General features: G+C 43.0%; 2 protein-coding genes and 1 long non-coding RNA gene across 5 annotated transcripts; 2 read left to right on the top strand and 1 right to left on the bottom strand.

Annotated features, from left to right (window-relative positions):
- The first annotated feature begins 36 nt into the window (after nt 1-36).
- PAK1IP1 (PAK1 interacting protein 1) lies at nt 37-8,989 on the top strand. 3 transcript variants are annotated; one of them, XM_052697822.1, is made up of 10 exons: nt 37-172; nt 811-973; nt 2,725-2,845; nt 2,941-3,015; nt 3,480-3,532; nt 4,001-4,146; nt 4,231-4,328; nt 5,723-5,822; nt 7,597-7,723; nt 8,459-8,989. In XM_052697822.1, the coding sequence occupies exons 1-10, from the start codon at nt 110-112 to the stop codon at nt 8,617-8,619; spliced, it is 1,107 nt and encodes a 368-aa protein (XP_052553782.1). In that variant the 5' UTR covers nt 37-109; the 3' UTR covers nt 8,620-8,989. The 3 variants fall into 3 exon arrangements, with proteins under 3 accessions (XP_052553782.1, XP_052553784.1, XP_052553783.1); XM_052697824.1 differs by lacking the exon at nt 37-172 and adding an exon at nt 271-598; XM_052697823.1 differs by lacking the exon at nt 37-172 and adding an exon at nt 271-598 and having other exon boundaries at nt 718-973.
- A 209-nt stretch (nt 8,990-9,198) lies between these two features.
- Nucleotides 9,199-12,715, bottom strand: LOC128087881 (uncharacterized). Its single transcript, XR_008210053.1, has 2 exons — nt 12,613-12,715; nt 9,199-10,708 (listed from the first exon to the last, which is right to left on the bottom strand). It is a non-coding gene; the product is annotated as an uncharacterized LOC128087881 (long non-coding RNA).
- On the top strand, nt 11,272-16,057 carry LOC128087863 (transmembrane protein 14C-like). The gene is made up of 4 exons (XM_052697857.1): nt 11,272-11,608; nt 13,129-13,230; nt 15,253-15,340; nt 15,539-16,057. The coding sequence occupies exons 1-4, from the start codon at nt 11,533-11,535 to the stop codon at nt 15,594-15,596; spliced, it is 324 nt and encodes a 107-aa protein (XP_052553817.1). The 5' UTR covers nt 11,272-11,532; the 3' UTR covers nt 15,597-16,057.
- Nucleotides 16,058-26,706: the final 10,649 nt, after the last annotated feature.

Raw genomic sequence — 26,706 nt, 5'->3', positions numbered from 1 at the left:
GCGGCGCTGCGCCTTTCCCCGCCGCCCCTCAAGGCGCAGCCGCGCCCGGCAGGCACCGCCGAGGACGGGCCGAGAGCCGGCGACGGGGCGCAGCGGGGCGACCACGCCGATGGAGCTGGTGGCCGGCTGCTACGAGCAGGTCCTCTTCGGCTTTGCCGCGCGGCCCGGACAGGTAACGCGGCACAAGGAAGGAAGGGGAGGCGAAGCACGCGCGGAGGCCCAGTGGCCACCACCCACCTGAGGCAGCCCAACTGCTCGTTGTCGTCGCTGCCGCTCTCGCTCGGGCCGTGGCCGCGGGGCCGCCTCGGGGTGGGCTTTTAAAGCTCGGCGGGGGCGGGGCGGCCGCCTGCAAGCACGGGCTCGGCCCACGGCGCGTGGGAGCGGCGGGTCCTTCGCGGCTCGTTGCCCCGCTGCCTTCCTGTCCGCCTCGTCGCACCGGGAGCCGCCACGTGATCCCCGAGAACCGGCGCCAGGCGGGAGGCGTGCGGGTGTCAGCGGGGGAGAACGGGCAGTCGGGCCGCCAAAGTCCTCTGCTGATAACTGCGTGCGGGTCCTGCGTGCGCACAGCCGCGCCTGAAAGCGGGGCTGATTATAACAGGTGGTCTGGGCGCTGAGATCGCCCTGTCTGGTCTTGTAACAGCACGTTAACTCGATGCTGCTCCATCATCCTTGTAGCTAAGTGTGATTTCTTTGCGTTTTACACGTCGGCTTTTTCAGATTTTGTGAACTCTTATCTTGGTCACTTCTTGGCTGATGAAGCCGTGAGGATCTTCTCTTCAGAAAGACCCCTTCGTTTTGTTTCCTTCACAGCCCTGGACGGTTACCCCCGATTTTACCCACCATGCCCACACTGCTTCTCTGTCGGCCGTAGCAGTGAACAGCAAGTATGTGGTCACGGGGAGCAGGGATGAGTCGATCCAGATCTATGACATGAGGAAGAAGGTGGAGCATGGGGCACTGCTGCAGCACAATGGTATGCATCAGGGATAGAAACTCAGAACTCAGTTTCTGAATATTTGTTCATTACCAGAAGAAGAAAATTCAGATTGTTCTGCTTTTCATAAGGCTGTAGTCTTCAATAGTGGTGGTGTTTCAGCCACCGTGGTCTGATGATACAAACAAGGCAAGCTTTTGAGCGTGAAAATCCAAAAATTGTTTTAGGTGTCCGACCACAAATACATCTGCTGCTTCCAAAAGTTTTTAGTTTTACCCATTTCAGAATTTATGGCCCAGAAATGACGTTAAGAATGATTTTTGTTCTACCAGGACAGTTTCTCCAGACCATGCCTGCTCCAAACAGCCATCTTTCTCAGTGTCCTTGTTCCATCGTCCACCCAAAAGAGATGGTTTGTGTGTAAGGACAGGCTACTGCTGCCAGGAAGATTGCCTTGTACCTTAAAATCATAGAATCACAAGGTTGAAAAGGACCTACAAGATCATGTAGTCCAACCGTCCTCCCATCACCACCGCTACCACAAGCACTAAACCACATCTCGTAGCTCCTCATCCAGGCACCTCTTGAACACTGCCAAGGACAGCGACTCCACCACCTCCCTGGGCCGCAATTCCAGTGCCTGACCACTCTGAGAGAAAAAGTTTTTCCTTATGTCTAACCTAAACCTCCTCTGGTACAACTTGTGTCCTTGGCTTCTGTTTGTTGCCTGGGAGAAGAGGCCTCATCACATCCTCCTTACCACCTTGCCTGATTTGTGTGCTTCCTAAATTACAGTTGTCAAAAAGACAGTTGATATTAGTCCATATAAATGTGTTCAGGTCACCTGGGGCTCAATCCCAGTTGTCCTTTTTCTCCTGATAGTCTAGAAGTATAATGGAGCTAAATTCACCGTGGTACCTGTGTTCAACTTATGTACAGTAAACAAGGTGCTTCTGTTACAGTTGAAGCTGGCTGGGAGCTCAGCACCACACAGCCATTTGCTCACCATCCCCACCAGTGGGATGGAGGAGAGAAAAAAGGAAAAAAAGAACCCAAAAACTATTTGCTAAGACAGAGAAAAAGGAAATAGTGATGATGATAATTATGTTTGTACGGAACAAGTGATGCACAATGCAGTTGCTCACCACTAGTTCCCAGCCAGTCCCTGAGTAGCAGCTGCACCCCCCCAGCCAATTTCCCCCAGTTTTATAGTTTGTTCACATGATGACATATGGTGTGGGATATCCCTTTGGCCAGTTTAGGTCAGCTGTCCTGGTTCTGTCCACTCCTAGTTCCTTGTCCCCCCCCAGCCCATCACTCGCAGGGCAGTACGAGAAGCTGATAAACTGAAATGTCCTTGTCTCTGTGCAGCACTGCTCAGCAACAACTGAAACGTCTGTGTTATCAGTGTTGCTTTTCTCCTAGAGCCAGAACACAGCATCATATCGGGCTCTATAAAGAAAATGAACTCTGTTCCACCTGAAACCAGGACAGTGTTAAATTCAGCTGTGTGCCAAGAGCAAGGCTTTGATGTAAGAACACTGCGTATCACTGATAGAACCTGTGTGTCACCTGTGCCATACTGGCCAAGTACTGCTATGGCAGAGAGCAGATCAGACATTTCAGACATGTAGGACTGTAGAGGAACTAATAGAGCACATCAACAAATGTAACAGGAATGTCTGTAGCTAGTTTCAATGCTAGAAGCACCTCTGTTAGCTAATACGTTCTCTGTGTGGTAACTGTTCAGTATGTACAAGATTGTTGATAGCTCTGGCTTGAATTTCTAGGCACAATAACTTGTCTGGAGTTCTATGGTACTGCACATCTACTGAGTGGGGCTGAGGATGGACTAATTTGTATCTGGAACACAAAGAGATGGGAATGCCTGAAATCCATTAAGGCGCATAAGTGAGTTTCTTAAATCTGCATATTTATATGAGTTTTCATAATTATTTTCCCTGTAAATAATATATGTGGCTAACACTTTGTTTTGTTTTTATCAGAGGGCATGTGACATCTCTTTCTATTCATCCATCCGGGAAATTAGCTTTGTCAGTAGGAACAGATAAAACATTAAGGTGAGTCCAAACTAATGAAGAAGAGCTCCGAATTATAGTTCAGTAATTTAGTAAATTCTGCTATAAGTAACAATTCCTTGTTGTGACTAGACTGTGTGAGACTGATGAAGCATATCTTCACATGAAATCATTTGTTTGTCTTTTAAAGTTCTAAGTGCAAGTAATATTATCAAGTCTTTTTAAAATAGCCTTTTCTATTTCTATAAGCATGCTGTGTTATCAAGACAAATTGGTATTTGGCTTCCTTTTGTGCTCTGCATTGCAAACTGATTTAAAAAATAAATATCACAGATTCAGCCTTGCAGTGTACAAGCAATACAGTAAGTCATCAATTTCTCCTGCATTAAGGAAAGCACTGAAAGATAGAGAGATGCTTAAAAGCTTCCTTCAGATGTGAGCTGACAGGGCTTCGGTTTCACTGTGCCGTTTAACCAGAATGCACGTTATGTGTTGTTGTCTTTCAGAACTTGGAATCTTGTAGAAGGACGATCAGCCTTTATCAAAAACCTGAAGCAAAGTGAGTTTATCAGTCTAAATCATTAATAAGTGGAATTAGACAGTTGGGGTTTTTTTGTTTTCTTTTTCTAGAAGGAAAGGCAGACTGTGTTAAATCCACAAGTCAGTTAATTGTGAGCTATTTTCACCATGTATTTTACACATGCTGGAAAGTACGTGTCCTTCAATTGTAGTCATTTACCAAAAGGAAAACATAGTGACAGTAAAAATCCTTTTTTCCTCCCTTGAAGTTTGATATCAGGACATTTAAATAAGTATGGGTTTTTTTCCTTCCTTTATGCACTTCTGTCAATCAGAAATGAACATTTAAGAGCATACATTTACTAGATTATTTTTTCTCTGAATTTTTCTCTGCTTCACCTAGAACATAGGAGGTAGCCTCTAGAAGGATGTTCACTTTTAGTGTCTCATGCGTTGCAGAATACAAAAAACTGTGTATATGTATATAAGAATGTTCCTCTGTCTACAGATGCCCACATAATTAAGTGGTCCCCTGATGGAGAGAAATATGTGACTGTGATAACAAATAAAGTGGATATCTACAAACTCGATACAGCTTCAATCACTGGCACTATCACAATAGAGAAAAGAATTTCTTCCATTAGATTTATTACAGTAAGTACAAAAGAAAAGCTGGGAAGCTAACTGCTTTGAAACATGAATTTAATCACACTTGCATTTCTTTTTTCCCATTTCAAGGATTCTGTCCTTGCCATAGCTGGAGATGATGAAATTATAAGGTTCTACAGCTGTGACTCTCAAAAATGTCTGTGTGAATTTAAAGCTCATGAAAACAGGTATTTTATATTTGTGTACTACTTAAATATTTATGGCAGTGCTGAGTACTCAGTATACAAAGTTGCAGTGTTCACACATTTTACTACTGTTCTTGTATTTGTATAGAAAGTAAATTTACTCAATGTGCTAAATTCCAAGTTTGGAACAGACTTGTTTGCTTTTGGCATAAGCAGAAGTACTGTGCTATCCTTGCATGCTACAAAAACAGCTGGGTTTAGAATTAGGAATATTACAGTTCTAACCTTAGCAATTTAAGTACTGTGTAAAATATTAAGGTCTTAAGTTCCAGATCAGTATAGATCATGTCTAAATATATGTCTTAAATATAGGACCTACATTTACTGGTGTGCCTGTGCGTTAATACTTCTTTTCACAAGGAAGGTCTTCCTCTCTTTTCCCTCCTCAAAGCTTTGTTGTGTCTGAACTGATACATCTCTACAAGTTGTAATACCAAAAACCTTCCATGGGGCCACTGGGTTCTGTAGTTCTTCTCAGCCAATGAGATGAAAATTGCTCAACAGGGTTTCCACTGCCAAACTGGATTATACTGGACAGGCACATTTGAAAGGAGACATCTTGTGATGTCTGACTCTCATAGTCAGGTCTGTCCTCATGACAGCTGCACCCTTGGCAGTTGTGAATTACCCAGCAGGTTGGTGGGGAGCTGCTCAAGGGTGGCTGGTTCCTCTGAATGTCTGGTCACCCTGGTGTCTTTGCAGTGGAAAGCTGCTAAGTGAGGAGATCAAACCACAAAAGGTTCTACCAAATTAGTGGATTTGATATCAAATGCATGCCATATATATGTAACATTTTTATATATGTATATGAAACGTGCTTACATATATATGTGTACAGTTTTTCTCAGTGTATTTCATGTATTTCTGAAAGTGGGCACTGGTATTTGGGAAGTAGGCAAGGCTGTCTAAAGAACATTCAGCCTTTACAGTTTCTAATTGTTTAGGATACTTACATAAAACATACCAGTTGTATTCATTCCAGACAGTAGGATATTCTCTGTTGTTGTATACATTTATTTATGTATGTGTGAGATGTCGTGTATTTATTTATGTATTTTTCCCAGTTCTGATTTTAATTATTTTGATTAATCAAAACAGGAAAACTTTAACTACTGTGCCCCTGATGCAGACAATAGTGTGTACTTCAAGGTACTGACACGTTCTGAACTGAATCCTATCTGCCTAGCAAGGACATGTATTCCTACTGTAAATGGCAGCACTCAAAATAGGTCATCTTTCCAAGTTACTGCCTGTCCTTTGTGGGTTTTTTTACTGTTCAAACTGACTCCTGTACTGTTGCCTGTGCAGCTCTAATTGCTGTCAGCTTACTGTTCTGCCGTGTTACGCAGTAACCAAGTATAACATTTTCTTCACAGAATAAAAGATATCTATAGTTTTGAAAGGGAAGGACAACATGTTATTGTTACTGCATCCAGTGATGGTTACATTAAAGTGTGGAATCTGGATCTTAATAAGGTGGGTCTGTTGAACTGCTCAACTTATGGAAAAGCATCAATCAGAATTGTGGAGTGTTTTGTTGTAATAATCAATTTTAAAGCACTGGTGGAATTTTATTTGTAATCTGCATGTCTTGATCCCTCTCCCCATTACGTTCATATGTGCATAATTTATGCACCTGTGTATTTTGGCATCTTTTCTTTTAACAAGCTACAAAATCAGATTATGAAGCTCTCTTTTATACATGAAATCATGCTTCTCTTCAAATATAGCTGGCAAAATTTACCACTGTCCAAACAGTTGGGTATGTTACAATGACTGCAGTGAAGTTGTGTAGTGCTGTTGGCTGTTGCTAACCATTTAAAGGTGCAAAAAACTGTTGTGCAGAAAAACTCAGATCACAGAATCATATAGAATTGCTCAGGTTGGAAAAGACCTTAAATCACCAAGTCCATTACTATTCTGCCTGCATTTATTTCATGTATTTTCCAACAATTCTGAGTAGCACAATTTAACAAGGAATTGTGCCTTATCTTTCAAGTTCCCCTTCTTTACTGTTTTGTTCTGGGACTTGCCTTGTAAAATCAGAATTAGATTTTTTATTTAATGCCCAATAATAAGGGCTCTTCTGTATTCTGCTATAATATCTTAACACTGAAATAAATCTCACTTTGTATTTCTATTCTGAATTCATACATTTTTAATTTCAGCCCTCGTGACGGTTTTTATATTCTTTTAAGCGCAGTAGTGAGAATCCTATTTTCCTCTTTGTCTGAAATCCCAGGTCTGCTTTTGCATGATTGAAATAGTGATCAAGGAACTCTTTAACTTCCTCTGTAACGTTGTCTTTACTTTGACCAAGTGTGTGATTCATTTTTTTTTCTTCTTACTGCACAGACAAATCTTTGTGAACCCCTGCATAACTGTGTGGGTTGCTCTGCCCGGCTCTGAGAGGCACAATACCTTTACTAGAAGTAGTTTCTAGAGGATCAGTGCTGCTGTTTTGCACGTGCGTTTGTGACACATTACCCTCGATACCTGTAGTAGGATTTTGCTCAACAGTTGCAGAGCTGAGCACACAGATGCAGTTAAGCAATTTGAAGCACACCACGTAAGGATTATTTTCAATCAGCAGCAGTGTTTTTGTGAGGGACAAAAAGAACCTGGTGCAGTAACTGAACTCAAATTATTTTAACTACTGAAAATGCCTTGTAATCTGGATAAACTTCAGAAAACATTCACTTTTTTTTGTGGGCCTGTGACTCGTCTGCTTATTCATCGTGTCAGACCACCTCTGCATGGTAAAGCATGCTGATGTCACTTAGCAAGATGTGCACTGGCAGCTCTTGGGAGTTTTTTTATAAAAAGCACCACTGAGGAATGGTGGCAGAAACAGGGCTGTAACTGTGCCCATTAACCTGCGTGCAGCCTCTGCTTCTTAACATTGTTAGGCACCCTACCATTTTTAGGAGGAGTTTTTCACTCAGAGGGTGGTGAAGTACTGGAACAGGTTGCCCAAGGAGGTTGTGGATGCCCCATCCCTGCAGGCATTCAAGGCCAGGCTGGATGTGGCTCTGGGCAGCCTGGGCTGCTGGTTGGTGACCCTGCACATAGCAGGGGGGTTGAAGCTAGATGATCATTGTGGTCCTTTTCAATCCAGGCCATTCTATGATTCTGTGATTCTCCAGAAAAGAAGTGGGAACTGGGCCATACAATTCTTCCTCCGTTTAGATAGTTTAGTAAATTTTTAAATAGAAGAGATGTTTAATTAATTTTCTTTTTCCATATTCAGATTAAAAACGTGCCATCTTTATTATGTGAAGTCAGCACCAAAGCTAGACTGACGTGCCTTGCAGTGTGGCTTGACCAAGCTTCAGAAATGAAAGAAAATTGTGAAAAAACTGCAACATCAACTGAAGGTAATAAAATTATCTGTATTTTCAGTTGTTAATGTGACTGTGAAATGTAAGATAGTGAATGGGACGTTTTGACTGTATGCTTTTGTAGTTTAAGGAACTGGGGATGTGGCAAGTTGCATAGATATCCACATCTACTTAATAGTCTCAGGCCTGCACTTAATAAAGCCTATTTACATGACACAACTATGGAAACTTTGTGAGCAGATGCACACAGAAACTGAGTGATGATTTGGAACTGAGGGAAGTGGTTCTTCTGTTTGTGGAAACTTAATTTGTGATACATTGCATTGTAATGAGAGGACATCTTTTCACTTCTATGATACGAATGCTTTGTTTCTCTTTAGTGGAATAACTGAACTCTGAAGCTTTCAGGACAGATAACAAAGGAATGAACAGTCTGATAGAACGGAATGTTCCTGTACTGCTATGAACTTAGATCTGATGCCAGTGCAGTTGGGCAAAGTCTGGCCCAGGGGTTGGTTGGTTGGTTGATTGGTTGGTGGCAGGAGTTGTTGATTTTTTTTGCTGCTGTTGTTTTCCTGTATACTGAGTTACTTCCATATTTGATCTTTAGGGATTTTCTTAATAAAAAGTCGCATAGATGACACTCTGCTGTAAATCAGTTATGGCTTAAATTCCTCCTTTTTTAATGGGAGATACAAATAAGCCTCTGTAACGTTTTAGACTACAGACTGGAAATAAATGTCAGAGTGAATAATTTCTTGCTTTTTTCAGCAAATGAAGATGAGAAGCCATCAGTAGACAAGAAGAAGAAAGTCTGTGGGACGAATAAAAGTGGTAAACTGACAAAACAACACAGACAAATTGCTCCAGCTAAGCGAAAATTGGAAGCTCCACTGCAAAAGAAGAAAAAGAAGCCGAATAGCTCAGAATGAAGGCGAATGCTTTTTCTCCTGAATAAGAAGTAAATGCTGGTGTTGCTGTAGTTTTTACAAGGATGTTTTAAAACTTCTTGACAGGACAAACACCTCTGAACTGATACGGTTTTCAAGAGTAATTATTTTTTACCCAGCTGAATTGGCTGATCATTCTGAGAAATAGTAAAAGGGATGGCAACTTTACCTGAGAGAATGAGGCTGAAATAAACTCACAGTAGGTAATGCTTGTATTTTTGTATTTACAGCAGCATACACTTTTTAACAGATTCTGAAATAGGCAGCTAAAATGATAAAAACAGCTACATGTCTCAGTTAAATTTTTGTGTCTCAGCTAAATGCCTATTAAAGTTATATTCTTTACTCTTAAGTCATTCTTATGTTGAAAATTCTCTGTTCAGACCACTGAAAATATAATCTGCCTTTGTTTCTCATGACTTCTACTTTAAGAAGGAATATATTCAAATTATTTAAAATATTATCACTTTTCATTCATACATTCACAAAAAACTGCTTTTTAGTTCTTAACCCAGAGTTACGCAGAGATTTTATGAACAGAATATTTGCTTTTTTACTCTATACTCTATGCATTTAATTTTTTCTTTAAGTCCCCCTATGAGCACCCTGTATAAAGTCTAGGTCCCCCCTTTTTATAGGAGTTTCCTGACTCAGTTAAACACTTTAAGAGTGTTTATTAAAAGTTTACATTGTGGACTTTCAAGAACTTCCAAAATTCCAGTGTGAATGAAATATGGGTAGATTGGCTTTGGGGGTTCACATGATTGAAATCCTTTGTTCAGAATACAGCCTGTATGTTTACATGGAAGAGTTAATAGGGTTTTACTGTCTCTTCTCCATACCATATTTTTTCATGTCCTTGATCTGAATCATGTTGTTTAAAAAAAAAAAATCTAACATTTGAAACATTTGTCACCTTGATAAAATGTCAGCCATCTGACAGTGCATTCTCAGCATTCTCAGTCAGCAAGAACAGAATTTTGTCCTAAGTCTTATTTCAGTTACACAGTGGGAAAAACAAAGTGTAGTATTTGACCTTGTCCAGCTCAAAGTTCTCTTTGTTCTTTTAAATGAAGGGATTCTAATGTTTTGTTTTCCTATACTATAGTCATTACTTATGCTGTTTTCATAAGGTAACTGGAATTAGGCTTTATCCTTACTCAGTTTAATAACAATATGCTCTTCCATATCAGTGTCACCAGAGAAAAGGTACAGGGAAAAAAACAGGAAGAAGAGTGAGCCCAGTCTGGAACCAGAAATGCAGCCTCCTGCCTTAGGCTTGTAAAATAAGGTACAACTCCAGCCTAGCTCTGAGAATGCTCAGATATTGAAGCAGAGCATCTGAGCTGTTATGAGATTGCTCATGTGCCAATAGCAATCTTCTCTTGAAGGCAGATGTCTGTGTTTCTCCTTTGCAACTGTTCCCTTTATTTAGATGAGTTATGAGAACACCACGTCTGAATAGGCAGTGGACTCCGTTTAAATGAGCCCAGCAATAAAGGGTTGTTTTTAACTTAAATAGGCCCCTACTGCTAACACAGAACTTACACTTTTCTCTCATTGAAGTTTATACTTCATTAAGTACAAGAGATTTAAAATTTTTGCCTTATGTCTGTCCTTAGCAAAATGGCTGTCACTAGTAGAGCAATTTCCACTGAAATTTCAAATACATGAGCCCATGGCCATGAGCATCACTGCTATTGAAGCCAGGTGTCACGAGCACCAGCAAAAACCCAGCCTGCACATCATTTTAAGAATGAAAAAGCAAAAATTCCATGGATCTTTGGGTCGGAGCTTTAGGCTTGCAAGTCAAATTGCACATCTGTAAAAATCCAAACTCCCTTGGTACTAACATCTCATCAGATTCAGAACAATTTGTGAACAGGAGACTGAGAAATCCAGTGCAAACAGCTTCTAAGATGAAATGCAAAAAGTCTTGGAAGCAAGTCTTGTTTCATATACCTTGAGTGCATGCTTGGCCACCAACCAGCGCTTGGCAGCGCTGCAATTTGTTCTCTGGTGCACGCCGTCCCTTTCAGAATGTTTTCCATTCTGGTCTTCAGAGAACTAGCTAGAACAACAGAAGGCAGCAGCAGAGAAAAAGAATCACAGAATGGGTACGGTTGGAAAAGACAACTGAGATCATTAAGTCCAACTGCCAACCCATCCCTCCATGCCCAGTAACCACGTCCTTCAGTGCCACATCCACACAACTCTTGACCACCTCCCTGGGCAGCCCATTCCAGCGCCTCACCACTCAGAGGAGAAGAAATCTTTCCTAACACCCAACCTGAACCTGCCTTGGTGCAACTTGAGGCCGTTCCCTCTCGCCCTATCGGTGTCACCTGGGAGAGGCCGACCCAAAGAGGTACCAGAAATGAAAAAGCTCATCCTGCCTTAAGAACAGCGAGGTGGGTGGCAGTGGTAAAACGCCACAAGAACCTCGAAGCAAACCAGAAGCAGCAGCCTGGGGGCCTCCTCAGCACCCCAGGCGCTTTACTCGCAACTCCAGCCGAATGAGAAGACACGGACCGTTCCCACCCATCAACACGGGCGGGCTCTTTCGTCGCTTCTCCCTCGAATCGGACGGAACGGGGCGGCTCCGCGCTCCGACTCCCTCTCGCCTCCCCTTCCGCAAGGCGCCCCGCTCCGCCCCGCTGCAGGCCGGTAGGTGGGCACGGCCGGGTTCCGCTCCTGCCTACGGCCAGCCCCATAGCCAGCCCCATAGCCAGCCCCACGGCTGCTTTCCCAGCTCATCCTGCGTGTCACTTCTTGGCTTGGGGTTCGGGCAGGTCCTCCCGCGGCAAACAAATATCCTTGTTATTATCTGCCTCCCCCCCCAGCCGCGTTTAGAACGACTCCCCCCTCCCCCCAGTTTATTTTCCGGTTTTCAGCATGGCCGTGGATTGGATCGGGTTCGGCTACGCCGCTCTGGTGACATCGGGAGGGCTCATTGGCTACGCTAAAGCAGGTACGGTGCTGGAAGCGCCTTCCGACCCTCTTCCCTGCTTGTTCCGACAGCCCCCCACCTCGCGGTCCCGAGGGGGAGAAGCGAGAGGCTGTGCCGGGCGCTGATAGCGGGGCTCGGGGCGCGGTGCCGTAGGAAGAGCTGCTGCTGGGCCCGATAAGCCGCAGTCCGCCTCCTGCGGAGCGCCGATAGCCCGGTTCGGCGTTGGGCGGTGCGGCTGCACTGGCGTAGCTCGCTTCAGAAATGCTCTTCTGTTGTTAAGCTCGGTCCTTTCCCGGACTCCCCGTCACGTGCTGAGTTGCCACCCTGTTGCTTTCGCTTCCCCACGTTGCCCTACTCTGGGCATAGGTGTGGATTCATCCCTCCTGAAACTCTTTGTATTTGGAAAGTCCTTTTACATCATATTTGCAATACGAAGGTGTATGAGTTCATTATGGAAGACACCAAGAAGCATCCCAGTAGATACGGCTACACAGGTGTTCGTGCCCACTCCAGCCTGCTTTCTTCCTTCCTGCTTCTTCCTTTGGGCTGCAAGTGGAGTTCAGAGCAGGAGAGACAATAGAATGATAGAATTGCTCAGGTTGGAAAAGACCTTAGAGATCCTTGAGTCCAATCACAACCTAGCCATACTATCCTGACTCTAACAACCCTCTGCTAAATCGTGTCCCTGAGCACCACATCCAAATGGTTTTTAAACACACCCAGGAATGGTGACTCAAGCACTTCCCTGGGGAGCCTCTTCCAGTGCTTCACAACCCTTGCTGTAAGAAGTGTTTCCTGATACCCAACCTAAACTTCCCCTGGCACAAATACTGAGAACTTCAGTAACTAATTTCTTCAGCATTACTCTGAGGCCATGATGGTGTGGGAGATGTCTGACTGGGCAGGGAGGACGTGGCTGTGGGAATTCGGATCATGAACAGTAAGTCCTGAACTCTCCATTTGCCTGACTGAAAATATTCACCCCCCAGTGGTCTTGTCACTTCACTGCTCAATGAACAAATTACCAGTGTTGTGTAGCTCAGGATTATCACTTGTGCTGAGAACTTGATCCCTTGATCGAGGTGAGCCCAGGGTGTTTGACTCCTTTCTACTTTGGAAACTTCTCGTTTGTGTAAATCCCTCCCACCTCGTTCAGTTCTCACCTCTTTTTTCTGATCTTAAACATGCACTGCTTTTCAAGAAATTCTGGAATCGTTGCATTGGAACAAAGTACTTTTGTCTGCAAAAAGAAAACATCAGTTTTTTCACTTTTCTCATTGGTCTTTCTGCCATAAATATATTCATGACTTAAGGATTTAAATACCAATGCTGTTTGTTTCTCGTGCAAGAGTATCTGATACGATTCTTGGTTCAGGTCAGCATGGCCTTAAAATCTTATAAGACACCCCCCTTTCCCTCCCCCATTTCTCTGTTTCACAACAATGAATGTCCACATTTTTTGTTATTTATAGTGTTTTACAAAACAAGTAATGAGTTTGTTCTTGAGCTTCCAATAAATGTGTTGTCTTTTCTTGATTCAGGCAGTGTTCCATCGCTGGCTGCTGGGCTGCTCTTTGGAAGTCTGGCTGGACTGGGTGCCTATCAGCTCTCCCAGAATCCAAGCAATGTTTGGATTTCTCTGAGTAAGTCTTTTAGCATTTTATTTACAAAGGAGTATATTTACCCTAAAACATCTGGATACTAAAAATGAACACCTACAGGTTTTTGCTGAGGAATTAAACTGATAGTACTATAAATTTAGTCTAAAACAGAACTTTAAACTTACGTTCAGTGAAAATCTCTAACAGTGGCCAATCTGCACTGTTCTCTCTGGAACACGAGCTGTCTGCATTGCTTAGATTTTAGGCTGCTACATCTCAGATGCTTGTGGGAGTGCATTGTTGGTGTAATTCTCTTGCCAGTCTTTGTGTTAGCTGTATCTTCTCTCCGTTCCTGATCTGCAGAAGACACTGTTCCCACAGTATGTGACTGTTCTCTGGTGCCAGCCATGGTGCAGTTCCCCTGGACTGGCTGAACTGGTGATGCCACCATGCACCTGTCTGACACTGGGGTATTTGGAAGATCACAGCGAAAGGAAAATTCTAGTAAATTGATGTCTAACCTCTGCGCGTCCTCTTTTTGCCTGGATCCAATGTTCAGCAGCCAGCATTGAGTCTGGAGCTTCAGGAGGAGAGATTTCCCTGCAGGCTGCCTGTGCCCCCAGCAGGTTATTTTCTTATTGCTGAAAATAGCAGAGATTGTAATTGGCTTATTTTTATGTTTGACGGATGTGTGCATGGTTCTGGAGGTTTAACAGAAGCAAGGTTCAGGAGTTCTACTTCTTCTTCCTCCTTCTCAGAACTGGGGCTCCCCTTTGAGAAGCCAACAAGCCGAGGATCACTGCTTACTTCATGCTTAAAGGGGTGCCACTGACAGAGCATTCATTTGCTGAGGCTGTGCCATAGCACCTCACCCTTTTTCATACATATGAAAGTTGGAAGTGAAAGGAGAGGGCTCAGCATTTCTCTGTATTAGCGTTGTCTGTGGTGCAGCTCACTGCCATTTCCCCAGCTACTGGATAGGTCAGAGGCTGTGCACAGTCACGCCTCATCGAGTGGCATCAGCTGTGAGCACAGCCAGATGAACTGGACTGAGACCAAGTATTTTCCCAAATGTCAGTGACAGTCAGATATTTTTTGCATAGATCAGGAATACACAGAGACTTTTTTATTCTCCTTTTCACGCTTTGAGGTTTTTGGAGAAGGTATGTTTTGGACGAAAATGCCTTTAGTTTGGTGTGCACATTCTGAATACTGGCTATTGATCAGAGCTGGAGGCATTTGAATATTGAAATACTTTTCTTCTTGTTGGATTGTGGTCCCAATCTTTTACATGTGTAATTACAAGAGACTGTTAGATGTCAGTGACAATATTTAGAGTAGCATTAGGGAGGAAGAATGCCATGACTAAGGCTGAGAATGAGCTGGGCCTTGCCAGCCCAGCTATCACACAGAAGCAGTGCAACCAGATAACATGTTGTTCCAAGCACAATGTTACATGCAGCTGTTACCCCTGGATAGCAGCTCCATGCTAAACATTTCATCGGCACCATTTCCATGTAGTTTTCTTTGGAATTTCTTCAAGACCCGATGTTCTAGAGATTGCCCTTTCTATTTTACTATCTGGGTGAAACTCCTTCACTTTTCTCAGTGTCAGGTGGTCAGGGTGGATAGCTATCTCTGACCTTAGCAGTAGGTGAAGCGGGGCTGTAAAGGCTTGGTAACAGATAAGAAAATGCTATTACAAGAAGTGGGGAAATTACATGTGCAGGCTTAGCGTTTTGCTGGGAAAGAGTCGAGTTCCAGGGTAACATGCTGTAGGTTATTTCCAGTCTCTAAAGAAGCTCACTTTGACAAACAAACTTGCAGTGTGTGTGCAGAAGCACAGGGTGCAGCATCTGCCAGAAGCTGGTTTGGAATACGTGCTCTTCATGCACTGAGGCACTCCAAAATTTGCAGTTTATTTTCCTTTTTTTTTTAAATCCATCATGTGAAATAACCCTTTCCACTTTTCCCTTGGTTTTTACTTATTTCTGTTCTGAACTGCAGCATCTCTCTTACACGTGTACATCTCCTCTGACCGAACTCTTTAATCTTTCATTTAAGTTACATCTGGAACACTGACTGCCGTAATGGGAACGAGGTTTTACAACTCTGGAAAGTTCATGCCTGCAGGGCTGATTGCTGGTGTCAGGTACAACACACTGTACTGCTTTGGTTTTGTTGGGGCTTTTTTACTTCCTTAATTCAACTGAGATGGAGTAAATCTTATTTTCTGCGTCTTTTTTGTTTCTCTGCACCTGTTACATGAGAAATATTTGAAAATGAGTTGCTAAGTTATAACTTGTTGTTTAGTTCTGTGAATTTACTGGGTCTTTTTCACCTCATACAGTTTGCTGATGGTTGGAAGATTAGCACTGAAGATGGTGGAGAAGCCCCATGAAAAGTAATTGCTCATTTTACTGCTTATCATCTGCATGAAGAAACCTGATAATGACACTGTGAACACAGAAGCAAGAAAATGAGGATGGATAGTTACATATGAAGTGCCATTTATTTCAAGAATCTGGTAGAGCTCTTACTGTGCAGTGAGAATTTGGTCCTGGTTGTTTTTTTGAAACACATTTCAATGTATTTTGATACTTTTGATTTTTATATCCCAAAATATACTGATGACATATATGAAGTAGAGTGGATCTGTAATTAGGCAAGCAACCATGCAGTGTCACCAGAAATAACTGGCTGAATACAGCACTGTATCTCATAACTTTTATACCAAGTACTACAGTATGCTTTACCTGCTGTATCCTGAGTTGATATATCATGTCTATGTAAACCAAACAAATCTTTTTATTGTGAAATGATGCTGAAATGTTGCTTTTCTACAAGTAAAACCTGTTACAAACATTCATATGTTTTTGTGATCCTTTCTGTGTGTATGGGGTATATTTTATTTTTACCTTCTTGTCCTTACCTCAGTCTCTGTAGTGAACCCCTCTATGAGTGTTATCTTCTGATGCTATTCAAAAACCACTTTTTAAGTGGAAGAGCAGAAGATTAAGTTAGGGGCCTTTGTTAACACACTACCTTTTATTGACCTACAGCCATTGATGTGCTGAGTACTTCCACATTGTAACTCATAATCTAAAGTGATATTTTGTGTAGTGACTACTTAAGACTTGACTTTGGGACCTCTGTGCCATGAAGGATACCAAACCTTGTCAACAGCATGACATAGGAAAGATACACAACTTAAACATTATGCAACTACTTCTCATTTTGTAGTGCTGAAAGGAGTATGTAACAATTCTCTGGGGAAGTACAGCAAGCTGATTTTAAACTGCTTATTTACTCTCTTTCTTTGGCCACTGCCCAAGATGTATTTCTTGTTCTGAACATTTCATTGAACAGCGTTGAGCCTGAGTGACAATTGCATTGTTTTGGATCAGTGGAAACCCACCTGTAGTAGATTGAGCGTTGTTACAGTAGAAAGTAAGAATGAAGGTGGATCTGTAGATGCCTGGGCCAATCGTGCAGTGTTTTATTAATTCTCTTAACAAAAGTTATCAAATGAATTCCAGGTTTTCAAACATATTTCACACTGTGACCTCCCTTGTTTCTGGGCACTTAACCCATAAATAACCCAATCTGCAGGGAGCAATGCTGAAAGCATGTAAAATTATGTCTGAATTCTAGTCTCAGTTAAATCACAGTTCTCTTTTGACTGTGCTGTAAGTAAAACCTAATGGCATTTTGTAATGGCCCTAGAATATTTTTGATCCACTGTATGAAACTGAATGGAAAATGCCATCCCTGCTATGAAATTTTCTTTAGCCATTCAAGAATAAAATACATTAGTACTCTTAAAAGCTGAGTATTTAGGCAGTTCTACACATTCCACTTCCTATTTTATCGTGTAGGTTTTGGTTTTGGTGTTGTATTTTTATTCCACCGAGGGTGGGATCTATATAAACTGAGATTATTCCTTTTGCATTGAGTTCATCCTGAGACCATGCCATGGCTTCAGAGAAGTTCCATGCTGTTGCTCAGGTTGTTTCTGAATGTAACATTTTTAAGGAGTGATTTAACTTTTTAAAATTCAATTATTTGCAGGAAATGAATCGTTAAAATAATTAAAGTTATGTTAAAATAATTAAGCTACGGCAAGTCTTTTCAAAGCAGACTCTGAAATTAGAAAGAAGTTAAATATTGCTGATAGTGGATAGCATGAAAAAAGCATGGAAAGAGTGCTGCTTTTTTAGACGTGGAAAAGGAAAACTACATAGACTGAGTTATCAGTCTTAAACAAATCAGAGTTTAGTTGTGCCTCCAGAACTCAATAAATACATCATAGTAATGAAAGAAAAGAGAATTTAGGTAGGCAAATCTTTATTCTGCAGACTGAAAGCCCAAAGGGCTGGCGTCCCATTGAGGGATCTCTTCTGGCTGAGGCGAGTTGCTCACACCTGGGCAGTGCCAGGCATGGATGTGCTGGGAATGTTACAAACCACACAGCTGGCTGGAATGGACGTTGTTTTGGGGTCAAAATCTTCAGTGTCTCAACTGTGCTTTACTCTTTACTTACATAGGATAGAGACCTGGAATACAGCAGTGAAGTACTGAGTTCAATGGCAGCAATGAGTTGAGGGGAGCAAGAAGTCCTTTTACTCACCTATCAGTGGATGTCACACCCTAAACTGTTCTTTCAATTCATATGACTTTAGCTAGCAAAATCCCTTTCATTTAGTACAAACACATAATGGAGTTTAGGAACATAGGTAAGGTTATGCTGGTAGAACACGTGCCAGTCTTTCAACGTAGCAGAGGAGAATGAGAGGATGGGAATGTTTCGAGTGAAATGGTTTAGAGGGGAAGTAGTCATGGCCCATTCTACCTTATCCCTCGTTCTAAGAATATAGTCAATGACTGTTTTTAATGCAAAGCATATCCTCTAGCTCTCCTTCTGCTGCAGGCTTTGGAAATGCTATTTGCCACGTCCCAGTTCTGTCAGTCACTGTGCTGGAGCTGCTGGCACTCTGTCATCCCTGGCTGAGGGGCAGTCTGTGCTGAAACTAATATGGCCTGAAGTATTTGGCAATTATCATTTCTGTGGTGGTAAAATTCCTAGCTTCTTGGCAATGCATTCATGCTTTCTGACTGAACAATTTAATCACCTGGAAAAATGAGAGGGGAAAAAAAGGTCAAGAGAACCTCCAGGCAGTGACAGCAGGAGGAGGAAAGTCTTTGTTCCCCCAGAATCCCTACAAGAAAAAAATGGCAAAGCTCTGCATCAGTAGTGGCACAGAGACATCCTGATACGTCTCCTCACCTGCTTCCTTGAAGTGCCACAATGGAGCAGATCAAAGTGCTCAGGCTTTTGTGTTGTATCCCCAGCTCAGTTCACAGGTGACTTTGGATGGTTTTTGTATTCCTGTATCTTTCTTCTCAGCATATGAATTGGTGATAATGTTTTCTCTCTCCTCTCCTGCACACTGTTTTCTACATCCCTGATGGTAACAGCGCATGGCGTTTCACATTCCCTGCCCCAGGAGCGAGGAGCAGTAAGTTTGATGCCTGCTTATTGCTAGTAACTAACACAGCCTGTCCTTGTTTTAATTTGATCCTCTTTTAAAAAATAGCAAGAAAAAATACAGTAGAGTTATTCTCCTTCTTCTTTCCTATTCATTACATTAAATGTTAGCATTTTATAGAATCATAGAATATTCTGAGTTGGAAGAGATCAAGCCCAACTCTTTGCATAGTACATTAAAATCCCTTCCTGTAAGTACTGTAAGTTGAGTTGAGTTTTAGTATTAATACTTAACATATTTCATTTTCAAAGATGATGCAAGGATTCCAGATTTTGGGAGTGAGATTAGGAGGAGGATGGTTCCTTCTGCGAGCCCAATGACACAGAAGGGAACAGTGCTTGCTGAAAGCACCACTCCCCCATTGCCTCAGTACGTGGAGATTCTTCCATTCTTTTCCCAGTGCCCAGGAGAGCTCTGTGCTGGTCCCTCCCTCTCTCTCCAAGCAGCCTGCTGGCAGGAACAGCCCCCTGCTTCAGGGGCACTGAGGTACGAACGGTGCTATGACGTGCTGAGCAAAATCCAAAAGCAAGCAGCGTGTTCCCTGCGCTCCTCTGTGATCTGGTCTTGCAAATTCGTGCTGAGTTTTTTGTTTCTTTGGTCGGTTCCGTGGGTTTCATTGTTTTCTTTGTTATTATTATTCATTTTTAGTTCGGTTAGGGTTCGGTTTTTCGTTTATGCGCGCTGGGGGGCCGGCAGAGGGCGGCAGTGCCCATCCGACGTTCTGCTGGGCGAGGGGCAGGCCGGGATGAGCAGCCCTGAACCGAGCTCCCCTGCCTCTAAAACGGGGTTCCCCCCTCAGCTGTCAGATGTGCATTGCCAAGGCCTCGCTCAGGCCAATCCGAGAGCCCGGCCGCTTCTCCATCGTGACTACGGGGCCCACCAGCAGTGTTACAGCATCCCGCCAGTGCCGCTAAGGAGTGCAGAGCTGCACAAAGAACAAATAAAGGTCCCCATCCTCTCCTCCTGTGCCCTCGGAAGGAAATCACTTCCCAAGTGTATCTGAAGCCCAGCTTCTCCCGCACGCAGTTTTGCATCAAGAAACAAAATCTGTAGGTTCAGCCAGCCTGAGTTTACCACTGCAAATCTCCTTTTTCGAGCACTTATAGGGATTTTTCTCTCTTAAGAAATAGATAAACATTACAGCTTTACAGTATGTAGCCAAGGAGAGGATGCTGGATATGTTTCTCTGAAGGTCACACGCTTGCAGCACTGCTGTGGCCATAGGAAATGGCAGCATCTGCTGCTACCTGCAGGCATCCCATAGGTAGGAGAGTCATTGGATGCACTGAAATCCCCCCTGCTGCTCTGCTCCCCAATAAACCCATCCAGAGCTTCCCCCCGGGATGGGCCAGGTGTGTTCCATCAGCATGCAGCACCACTGCCAGCAGGGGAAGGAAACACACAACAGCAGGAGAGAAAATGGATGGAAAGCAGCAGGATTAGAGTAAATGCTTTTGAATTCTGGATGGACATTTCCTTTCGTAGAGGTTCTCATTAGTCTGTGGGATTATAAAGAGACCTGAAATACTCCAAGGTGAGACTGGTCCACTTACCTAAGAAAGAAAGCCTATAATGGGAGGTAAGGGAAATATTTTGTGATGGGTGCAAGAACCGAAGGGCCATGACAGAGGGCACAGTGGCAACCCTAAAATCCTCTAAATGTATCATAACCCATCATCTGTGAATATGATCTTCCACGTTCTCCAGCTACTTACACATCCCCAGTGTTTAGCAGTGCATCAGTCACTCCGCCCTAGGAGCCAGCAAATATTCCCTACAGTGGATGGTAAAAGGCTACAGGCTTTTCTGAGGCAGAGAAGGCAGCAGCCTGCAATTATTCATTTTTTGGTTAGCTGTTAGCTTGGGAGTGCTGGGAGCAGTGCGTTACAAGAAGACAGAAAACAGCCACAGACTGTGTTAGATATGTTTGAGTCACAGAATGAAACCCACAGGACTCCCTGTGGGATTTAAGCTTATCGCAGAAGTGCTCCTCACAGATGTGTGTGACACCCACTGTTGTCACCTACAGACACTCAGAATTCCTTAGATAGCATTCTCTGTAAGGACAGAGCAAAAGATCTGCTAAAAGAAGATGTTACAAACACTCAGATCCTTCCTTGTCAGCCTTAAACAGGGTGCAATGTGTGTGTTAGCAATACAGCAGGAAGAAGGAGAGTTAGATATTTAAATGGCCACGTTAAGTCACGTTTTATCAGTGCTATTTATTTATATTTTTTTTCTTTCCTTTTTTTCTTTCCACGGGAGCAGTAAGTGCAGACAGACAAAGAAGAGATTTGGAGGAAGAAAGGTGAGGGAGGTCAGCCTCCTATTAATTGCATCTCGTTTAGCTGGGTTACTGCAGCTGACCTCATTCCAATCTTTAATTGCCATCTTGGTTTGAAACCCGGGATGATAACACTGTGAAAGCTCTGGGCCTGCTTTGAGTTCCACTGCATTCATCATCCTTTTTTTCTTTATCAAACATGCATCAGAAATTGAGGAGAGGGTTTTTCACTTTGTTTCCATTGACCCTAAGGGGAAATAAGTTTGTGCAGCATCTCTGGGAGGAAGAGAAATAAATGAACGCCAGATGATTACACTAAAAAAATAAAGGAACAGTGGAACTATCTGGAGTGGTGTGAAGATTTTGCTCTGAATGAAGGTTTCTGAGAAGGTTCTTCACTTATCTGTGCTGTCCTGTGTTAGCTGCCCCCTCCAAGCACCTGTCCTCCCATCCTGAGATTTTCTGCAGAGAGATTTGTTAATGAGATGAGTTTCGAGGACTATGGTTGGAGTAAATCTATTTGCAGATCTTGCCAAAAAAACTGTCAGCAGAAAACATAAGGAGAAGGTATTTTTGTATTAATTTCTCTGGAGGTCATTCTGAAATTTATGGAGGAGGAGAAAAGCAAGGCATTGAGCTTTCCTGTAGGTACTCTGGGGACAAGACTGATTCAGGCTCAGCTTAATCACCTTGCCTGGGTAAACTAATATTCAACAACACACCTCGAAGTGCTGTGCAGTAAGTCTGCACTTATGGAACCCTCTGTCTGCAGACAAGGGAGTCTGAGGCACTTCTACCCTGTGAGGGTGCAAACCAGAGCAGCCTGACATCTTGAGCTTCCAGGGTTTCTTTCCTTCTTGGTCAGGAAACTTCCCTAAGCCCCAGCAGTTCCCTCTGTATGGGAAATGATGGTCAGCACGGCTTTGGCTTGAGACAAAGTGTGGGGCAAAACAGGTTAATTTTAGGCTAAGGTTCCTCACTGTGTTCCATTGTTTGTGCCCATGACAAAGCCATCTGTGTAGTACCCAGTCAGGACAGGTGGAACACTGCTGTTTGCTCCCACACAATTGAAGAAGTCACAGAGATGCTTTAAGGCACAGCAGTGGATGTAGCTTTCAGGGCGTGAGGAAATAACCCAAGCTCCATCTCACATTGCTTATGCCTTTTCAGCCATGCAGGCTTGGGGGTAGGCACGTAATAAGGTGCTCCTTATTGCGTTATGATTCATGCAGTCTGGCCGCATCCACCCTGCTGTCCTTTCTGGCAGAAGATTTGAAATTCCTGCCACCTTCAGCTGAATTTCTCAGGCATTCTTATAAACCTACAGGAAAGTGTGCAAATGCCAGCAACCTGTCTCAGGCAATACATGAAATTCAGATGACAAAATCAAATGCAATTTCTTTCTTCAGCATTATGGCAGGTGCAGCACGGTGAAACCGCCATAACTCACTATAAATCTGAACAAGAGAAGATGTGGGAAAAGAAAGGGAAGGTGGCTTTGTTCAAGTCATGCACATAATGAAAAATGAACAGCAGAAAGCTTGCTTTTAGCAAGTTTGATCAAATTTTGGATTTCTAGCTGAACTGCAGCATATACACTGATATCAGTGCATAAGCCCATGCCCTGCTTATACAAGGGAATAGCTTCTTCCCACCAGAAAGCTGTGGTGAGTCTCCCTAGGAGTCATTTTGACAAGTAACTGCAGCTTCTGGCCCCTAGAAGAAGACCCTGTTTTCCCTGACATTAATGTTGCCCTAATGTGACCATGTCGTACATACAAGGATAAAGAGCTTTAAGGAAAGATATCTCTGAGGAAAATGAAAAAAGCCTTTGATATTCTCAAGTAAATTTCTGATCTGAGGCAAGAAACTCCACATAATTAAATTTTATTTTCCCACACATCATTGAGACAAAACTAATGTCTATGGTGTAGATTCTCCTTCTCCTTGCAGCCTGAATCATAGCTTAGAGGGAGATTTCGGTGCTCTCTATTGAACTGTAGCAGAGACAAAGGAAATTTTAGAGGACAAATGAAGGATGCGCTTGAAACCCAGCTATGTTAATTGGTGCTCTGCTCCGTATTGATCTTGCTTTCTGCTTTCAAATTTGGCATGGGCTCTGCAACTCTGCCACAGGCAGATTGCCATGAAAGAGTTTTGTCTGCTTTTACCCGGCAGCATTGGATGCTGTGCGGTTCTGATACCCACTTGCTCTATCAATCTCACAGAATTACTGCTCTTCCACACCCTGATCTACAATCACAGCAATCTGCCCATCCAACCAGTCCATTAAAAATTGCCCAGCGTTCCTTGGAAAACAAAACAAAGCAAAACAAAACAGATGGCTTGCAAAATGTCGCTTAGTCTTTTTGCACTGCCACGTTTCATCCCGCAGAATTGCTGATAGTGTTACGGCTTCGAGTTTCTCCATATTAATTGCAATGATATTTTTCAGTCTTTTCCTGCCAGCCGAGCTGCTGGCTTTTGATCAGAAATCACATGTGCTAGGAAGATGTGGACTGCTGTCAGCTGGTGCCAGTCTGCTGTGCCACAGAGGGAAGAGTGAGGTGCAACAGCTGGGGAGGGAAAAGGGTGTACTGACATGCTGATGTACCATATATATGAAAATATGTGGTAAATAGGAGCTTCAAACCCCTTACAGTTCATATAAAACACTGGGCTGGGACTGAGTTTCTGATTGGCTTCTGCTCCACATGGGAGCCCCAGATTTCAGTGGCTGTCGTGGTAAATGCTTGTGATTCTCTAATGCAATATTGAATTCCTGGAGAGAGATGAGGTGCCCCAAACGCTTTGTTCCAGGAAAAAATCTGTTCTGGGTTTTGCTTCCTGCGTAACAAAAAGGGAGCAAATGCCAGAGCAGTCATCCAGGTAACTCTATTGTTTGGTGGTTGTTTTATGCCATCTCTCTTTGGAGCATTTTCGAAGAACTGAGGTTTATTCCAGGTCCTGACTTCTCCAGCCTCTCCTGACACTTCCTTTGAACATCTTCATCTTCTCTAAGGCAGCAAATTTTGGTTCTCCTTTTCCTTTGCCTCTCTCTTGTGCCTCCTGTAAAGAGTGCTGAAACTGCCTCCACATATTGATCAGCCATTCCTGCCCAACTAATTTGTTTTCTCTCAGGCCACCCAGCAGTCTCAGGTAATTTAAAGGCAAGGACTGTACAGACTATATGTTTCTTTCTCTACTGGAAAGACTTTTCTTTGTACATATGTTGGGCATGGCGAAGCCCTCCTGGCCTGAAGATGATCTGAATGTAAGCAAATGATCAGGACTTTGTTATCATCATGTGATATTGGACCTGAAATTCAGCATTTTGGTTTTCATACTCCACATTCTCAGCTGTGTACCTTGCTTTGTTCAGTGCTGAGGTCTGACTGAGATCTCTCTGTAGCATCAGGTACTGAGCATGGCCTGACTAGCACCTCTGGAATTCTTATTGGCCTTATATGGATCTCCCCATATACTGTGCTGTCTGTCCAGGATTAATCTGAATTCCCTCCAGTGGAGGGCCAGTACCTCTGAACTTCATGGAGAAGAAGGTCCCATGGCATGCATCATCGATGTATCCTGGTGATGGGGTGGTTGTAATCCTTGCATTACAAGAAAAGAGAAAGCTCTTCCCTGCAAGCTATCAACATAAACCAGCTGTGCAGCAAGTATAATTTGAGAGGAGTAAGCTTTGAGCTGGTCATCAATATCGAGGATGCGTTGGAAGCTTCTTAACTCTGGGTCTTAATGAAGGTTTTGCTAGGTTTTGCTAAGGTTTTTACAAGACAAGGCATTTGCTTGTGAGGAAGAGGGAAAACCTGAGCTCCAGCCCTCGCTCAAAATAAAAGCTCAGTGTTTTAGCAACACATTTGCTAGCAAGGCTTTAAAGAAGAGCAGAGTACTGACATGGGGAGACAAGTCAGTAAGTAAACTTCTGGAGCAGCCATTTACTGAAGTGATGAACAAGGCCTTTTCACTTGGAGCCTTCCCTGCAAGTGAGGAAATCATTTTGCTTCATTTCAGTGTCTTTGTTTTAGCTTGGTCAACGACTTGTTCATTAGAAATAAGAAATTAAATAAGAGGTTTAAGAAGCGGCAAACATATTTTTCCTACCTGTCTGGTTAACAGATTATTTCACAAATGACAATTTCCTTTGTTTAATAATTCATCTGACTCTAAATACAGAATGTATTTTCATACCTTCTTCTTCCACATCCAAAGCATTTAATATGACTTTATTTAATAACAGAAAACAATGCTGCCTTTTTGCACGTTATTATAACCTAATTTCTATCCAAAAGCAATTCAGCAAAACTCCTGGGGAAGGAATTGAATTAGCTAGTAAATACAAAATATCATTTGCCAATTTCTGATATAATACGAAGTAAACATGAAAGTGTTAGAGTAAAAACTGTAGTTGTTTAAGTATTTAAATGCATCACAGAGTAAGTTAGCAAATACAAGAGAGCATGAAATATTGCAAAAGGCTTTGGGTGCTGTGGAAGAAATCTCAGCAGTTGCCATCTAGAGGAGTCAACCACTCTCTGGGAAAATGATTAAGCACAAATGCAAAGTGGGAATAAAGCAGATCGCTTTAACCAAGGTCACTCACTTCCTCCTTTAAGTGTCAGTTAAATGACTGCTTAAATCCCTTGCACATAAATCACTCCACCCAGCTCATTTTGCACAGCAGAAGGCAGGGATGTGTCTCTGTGGCCACAAAAGAGGAGGAGGGTAACCTGCCAGCGTTGTCGCTGCAGGCTGCAGCTTCAGTTCTCCTTCATCCATTCCCAGCCCTTTCTCGCTAAGGGTTTCCATCAAATGTCCATTTTGCCTCCAGTTTCTCTCTCCTGTACTTCTGAGAAGAGAGGCACCTCTGACTGCTGCTTGGCTTTCCTCTCCCCAACTCCCACCTCTTCACCTTTGTTCATCCCATTCATGTTCCCTGTAGCTCTCAGGCGCCAGCAAGCAACTTTGAAACCATGTGTGTGGTTGGTGTCATTCTGGCATCCTGTGCATATTTCATACAAACTGCCCCAGCCCACGTGCAGCCTGGCAATTCTGTGGCAGAGTTCCCAATTGATGCCATGCTACCTGCTGAAGCCACATCTCCAGCAGCTGGAATGGCTCTGGCTTGGTGGTGCTGAGGGAAGCACTGCCTAGGAGATAGAAGTTAATGGGAGACAACACCTGGGCCACTGAAACATGTTGGCTGCTGGTTAATGCTACTGCAAATGTGCTGGGGGGGACTGACTCAAGGCAGATGTGTCCATATTGGATTTACTGGGGGAGTTTAACACGGAGAAGAGCAGGATTTGCATCACACCAGGCTACTGTGAATCTAGTCTGAGAGCATTTACTGCAGGAAAAGAGTTAATATTTTCTCCTCCCTAGCTGTCGTGAAAATGAGTCATAATTTAATTAAGGGCCATTTTCTATGCCAGATGAAAGATACCTTAGTATCTGACATGATAAAAAACAATGCAGAGACAAAAATGTCACATTCCAGCACTCTAATCACAATGCTCTTCCTTCCCTTCATTGTGTTCTCCATTTTTTTTCAGGTCTGAAATGAATAAAACAAAACCCAAGCAGCTCGCCTTTCGAGATGTCCATGATTTCAGGACAAGTGCCATGTGCTTTTTTTTTGGAGTCTTCCACTCACAATATTTACTG

Source organism: Tympanuchus pallidicinctus, unplaced genomic scaffold (assembly GCF_026119805.1).
Source record: "Tympanuchus pallidicinctus isolate F22 unplaced genomic scaffold, pur_lepc_1.0 scaffold31, whole genome shotgun sequence".
NCBI classification, from domain to species: domain Eukaryota; kingdom Metazoa; phylum Chordata; class Aves; order Galliformes; family Phasianidae; genus Tympanuchus; species Tympanuchus pallidicinctus.
Note: the sequence above shows the minus strand (reverse complement) of the source record. Positions and strands in the feature narration are given on the sequence as shown.

Bases quoted from the DNA above. Each gene is read 5' to 3' on its own strand.
- PAK1IP1 (XM_052697822.1), top strand. From the start codon at position 110: ATGGAGCTGGTGGCCGGCTGCTACGAGCAGGTCCTCTTCGGCTTTGCC. The intron at 2,846-2,940 runs GTGAGTTTCTTA...TGTTTTTATCAG, and splicing joins AAATCCATTAAGGCGCATAA to AGGGCATGTGACATCTCTTT. The intron at 5,823-7,596 runs GTGGGTCTGTTG...TTCCATATTCAG, and splicing joins GGAATCTGGATCTTAATAAG to ATTAAAAACGTGCCATCTTT.
- LOC128087863 (XM_052697857.1), top strand. From the start codon at position 11,533: ATGGCCGTGGATTGGATCGGGTTCGGCTACGCCGCTCTGGTGACATCG. The intron at 11,609-13,128 runs GTACGGTGCTGG...TTCTTGATTCAG, and splicing joins CATTGGCTACGCTAAAGCAG to GCAGTGTTCCATCGCTGGCT. The intron at 15,341-15,538 runs GTACAACACACT...CACCTCATACAG, and splicing joins GGGCTGATTGCTGGTGTCAG to TTTGCTGATGGTTGGAAGAT.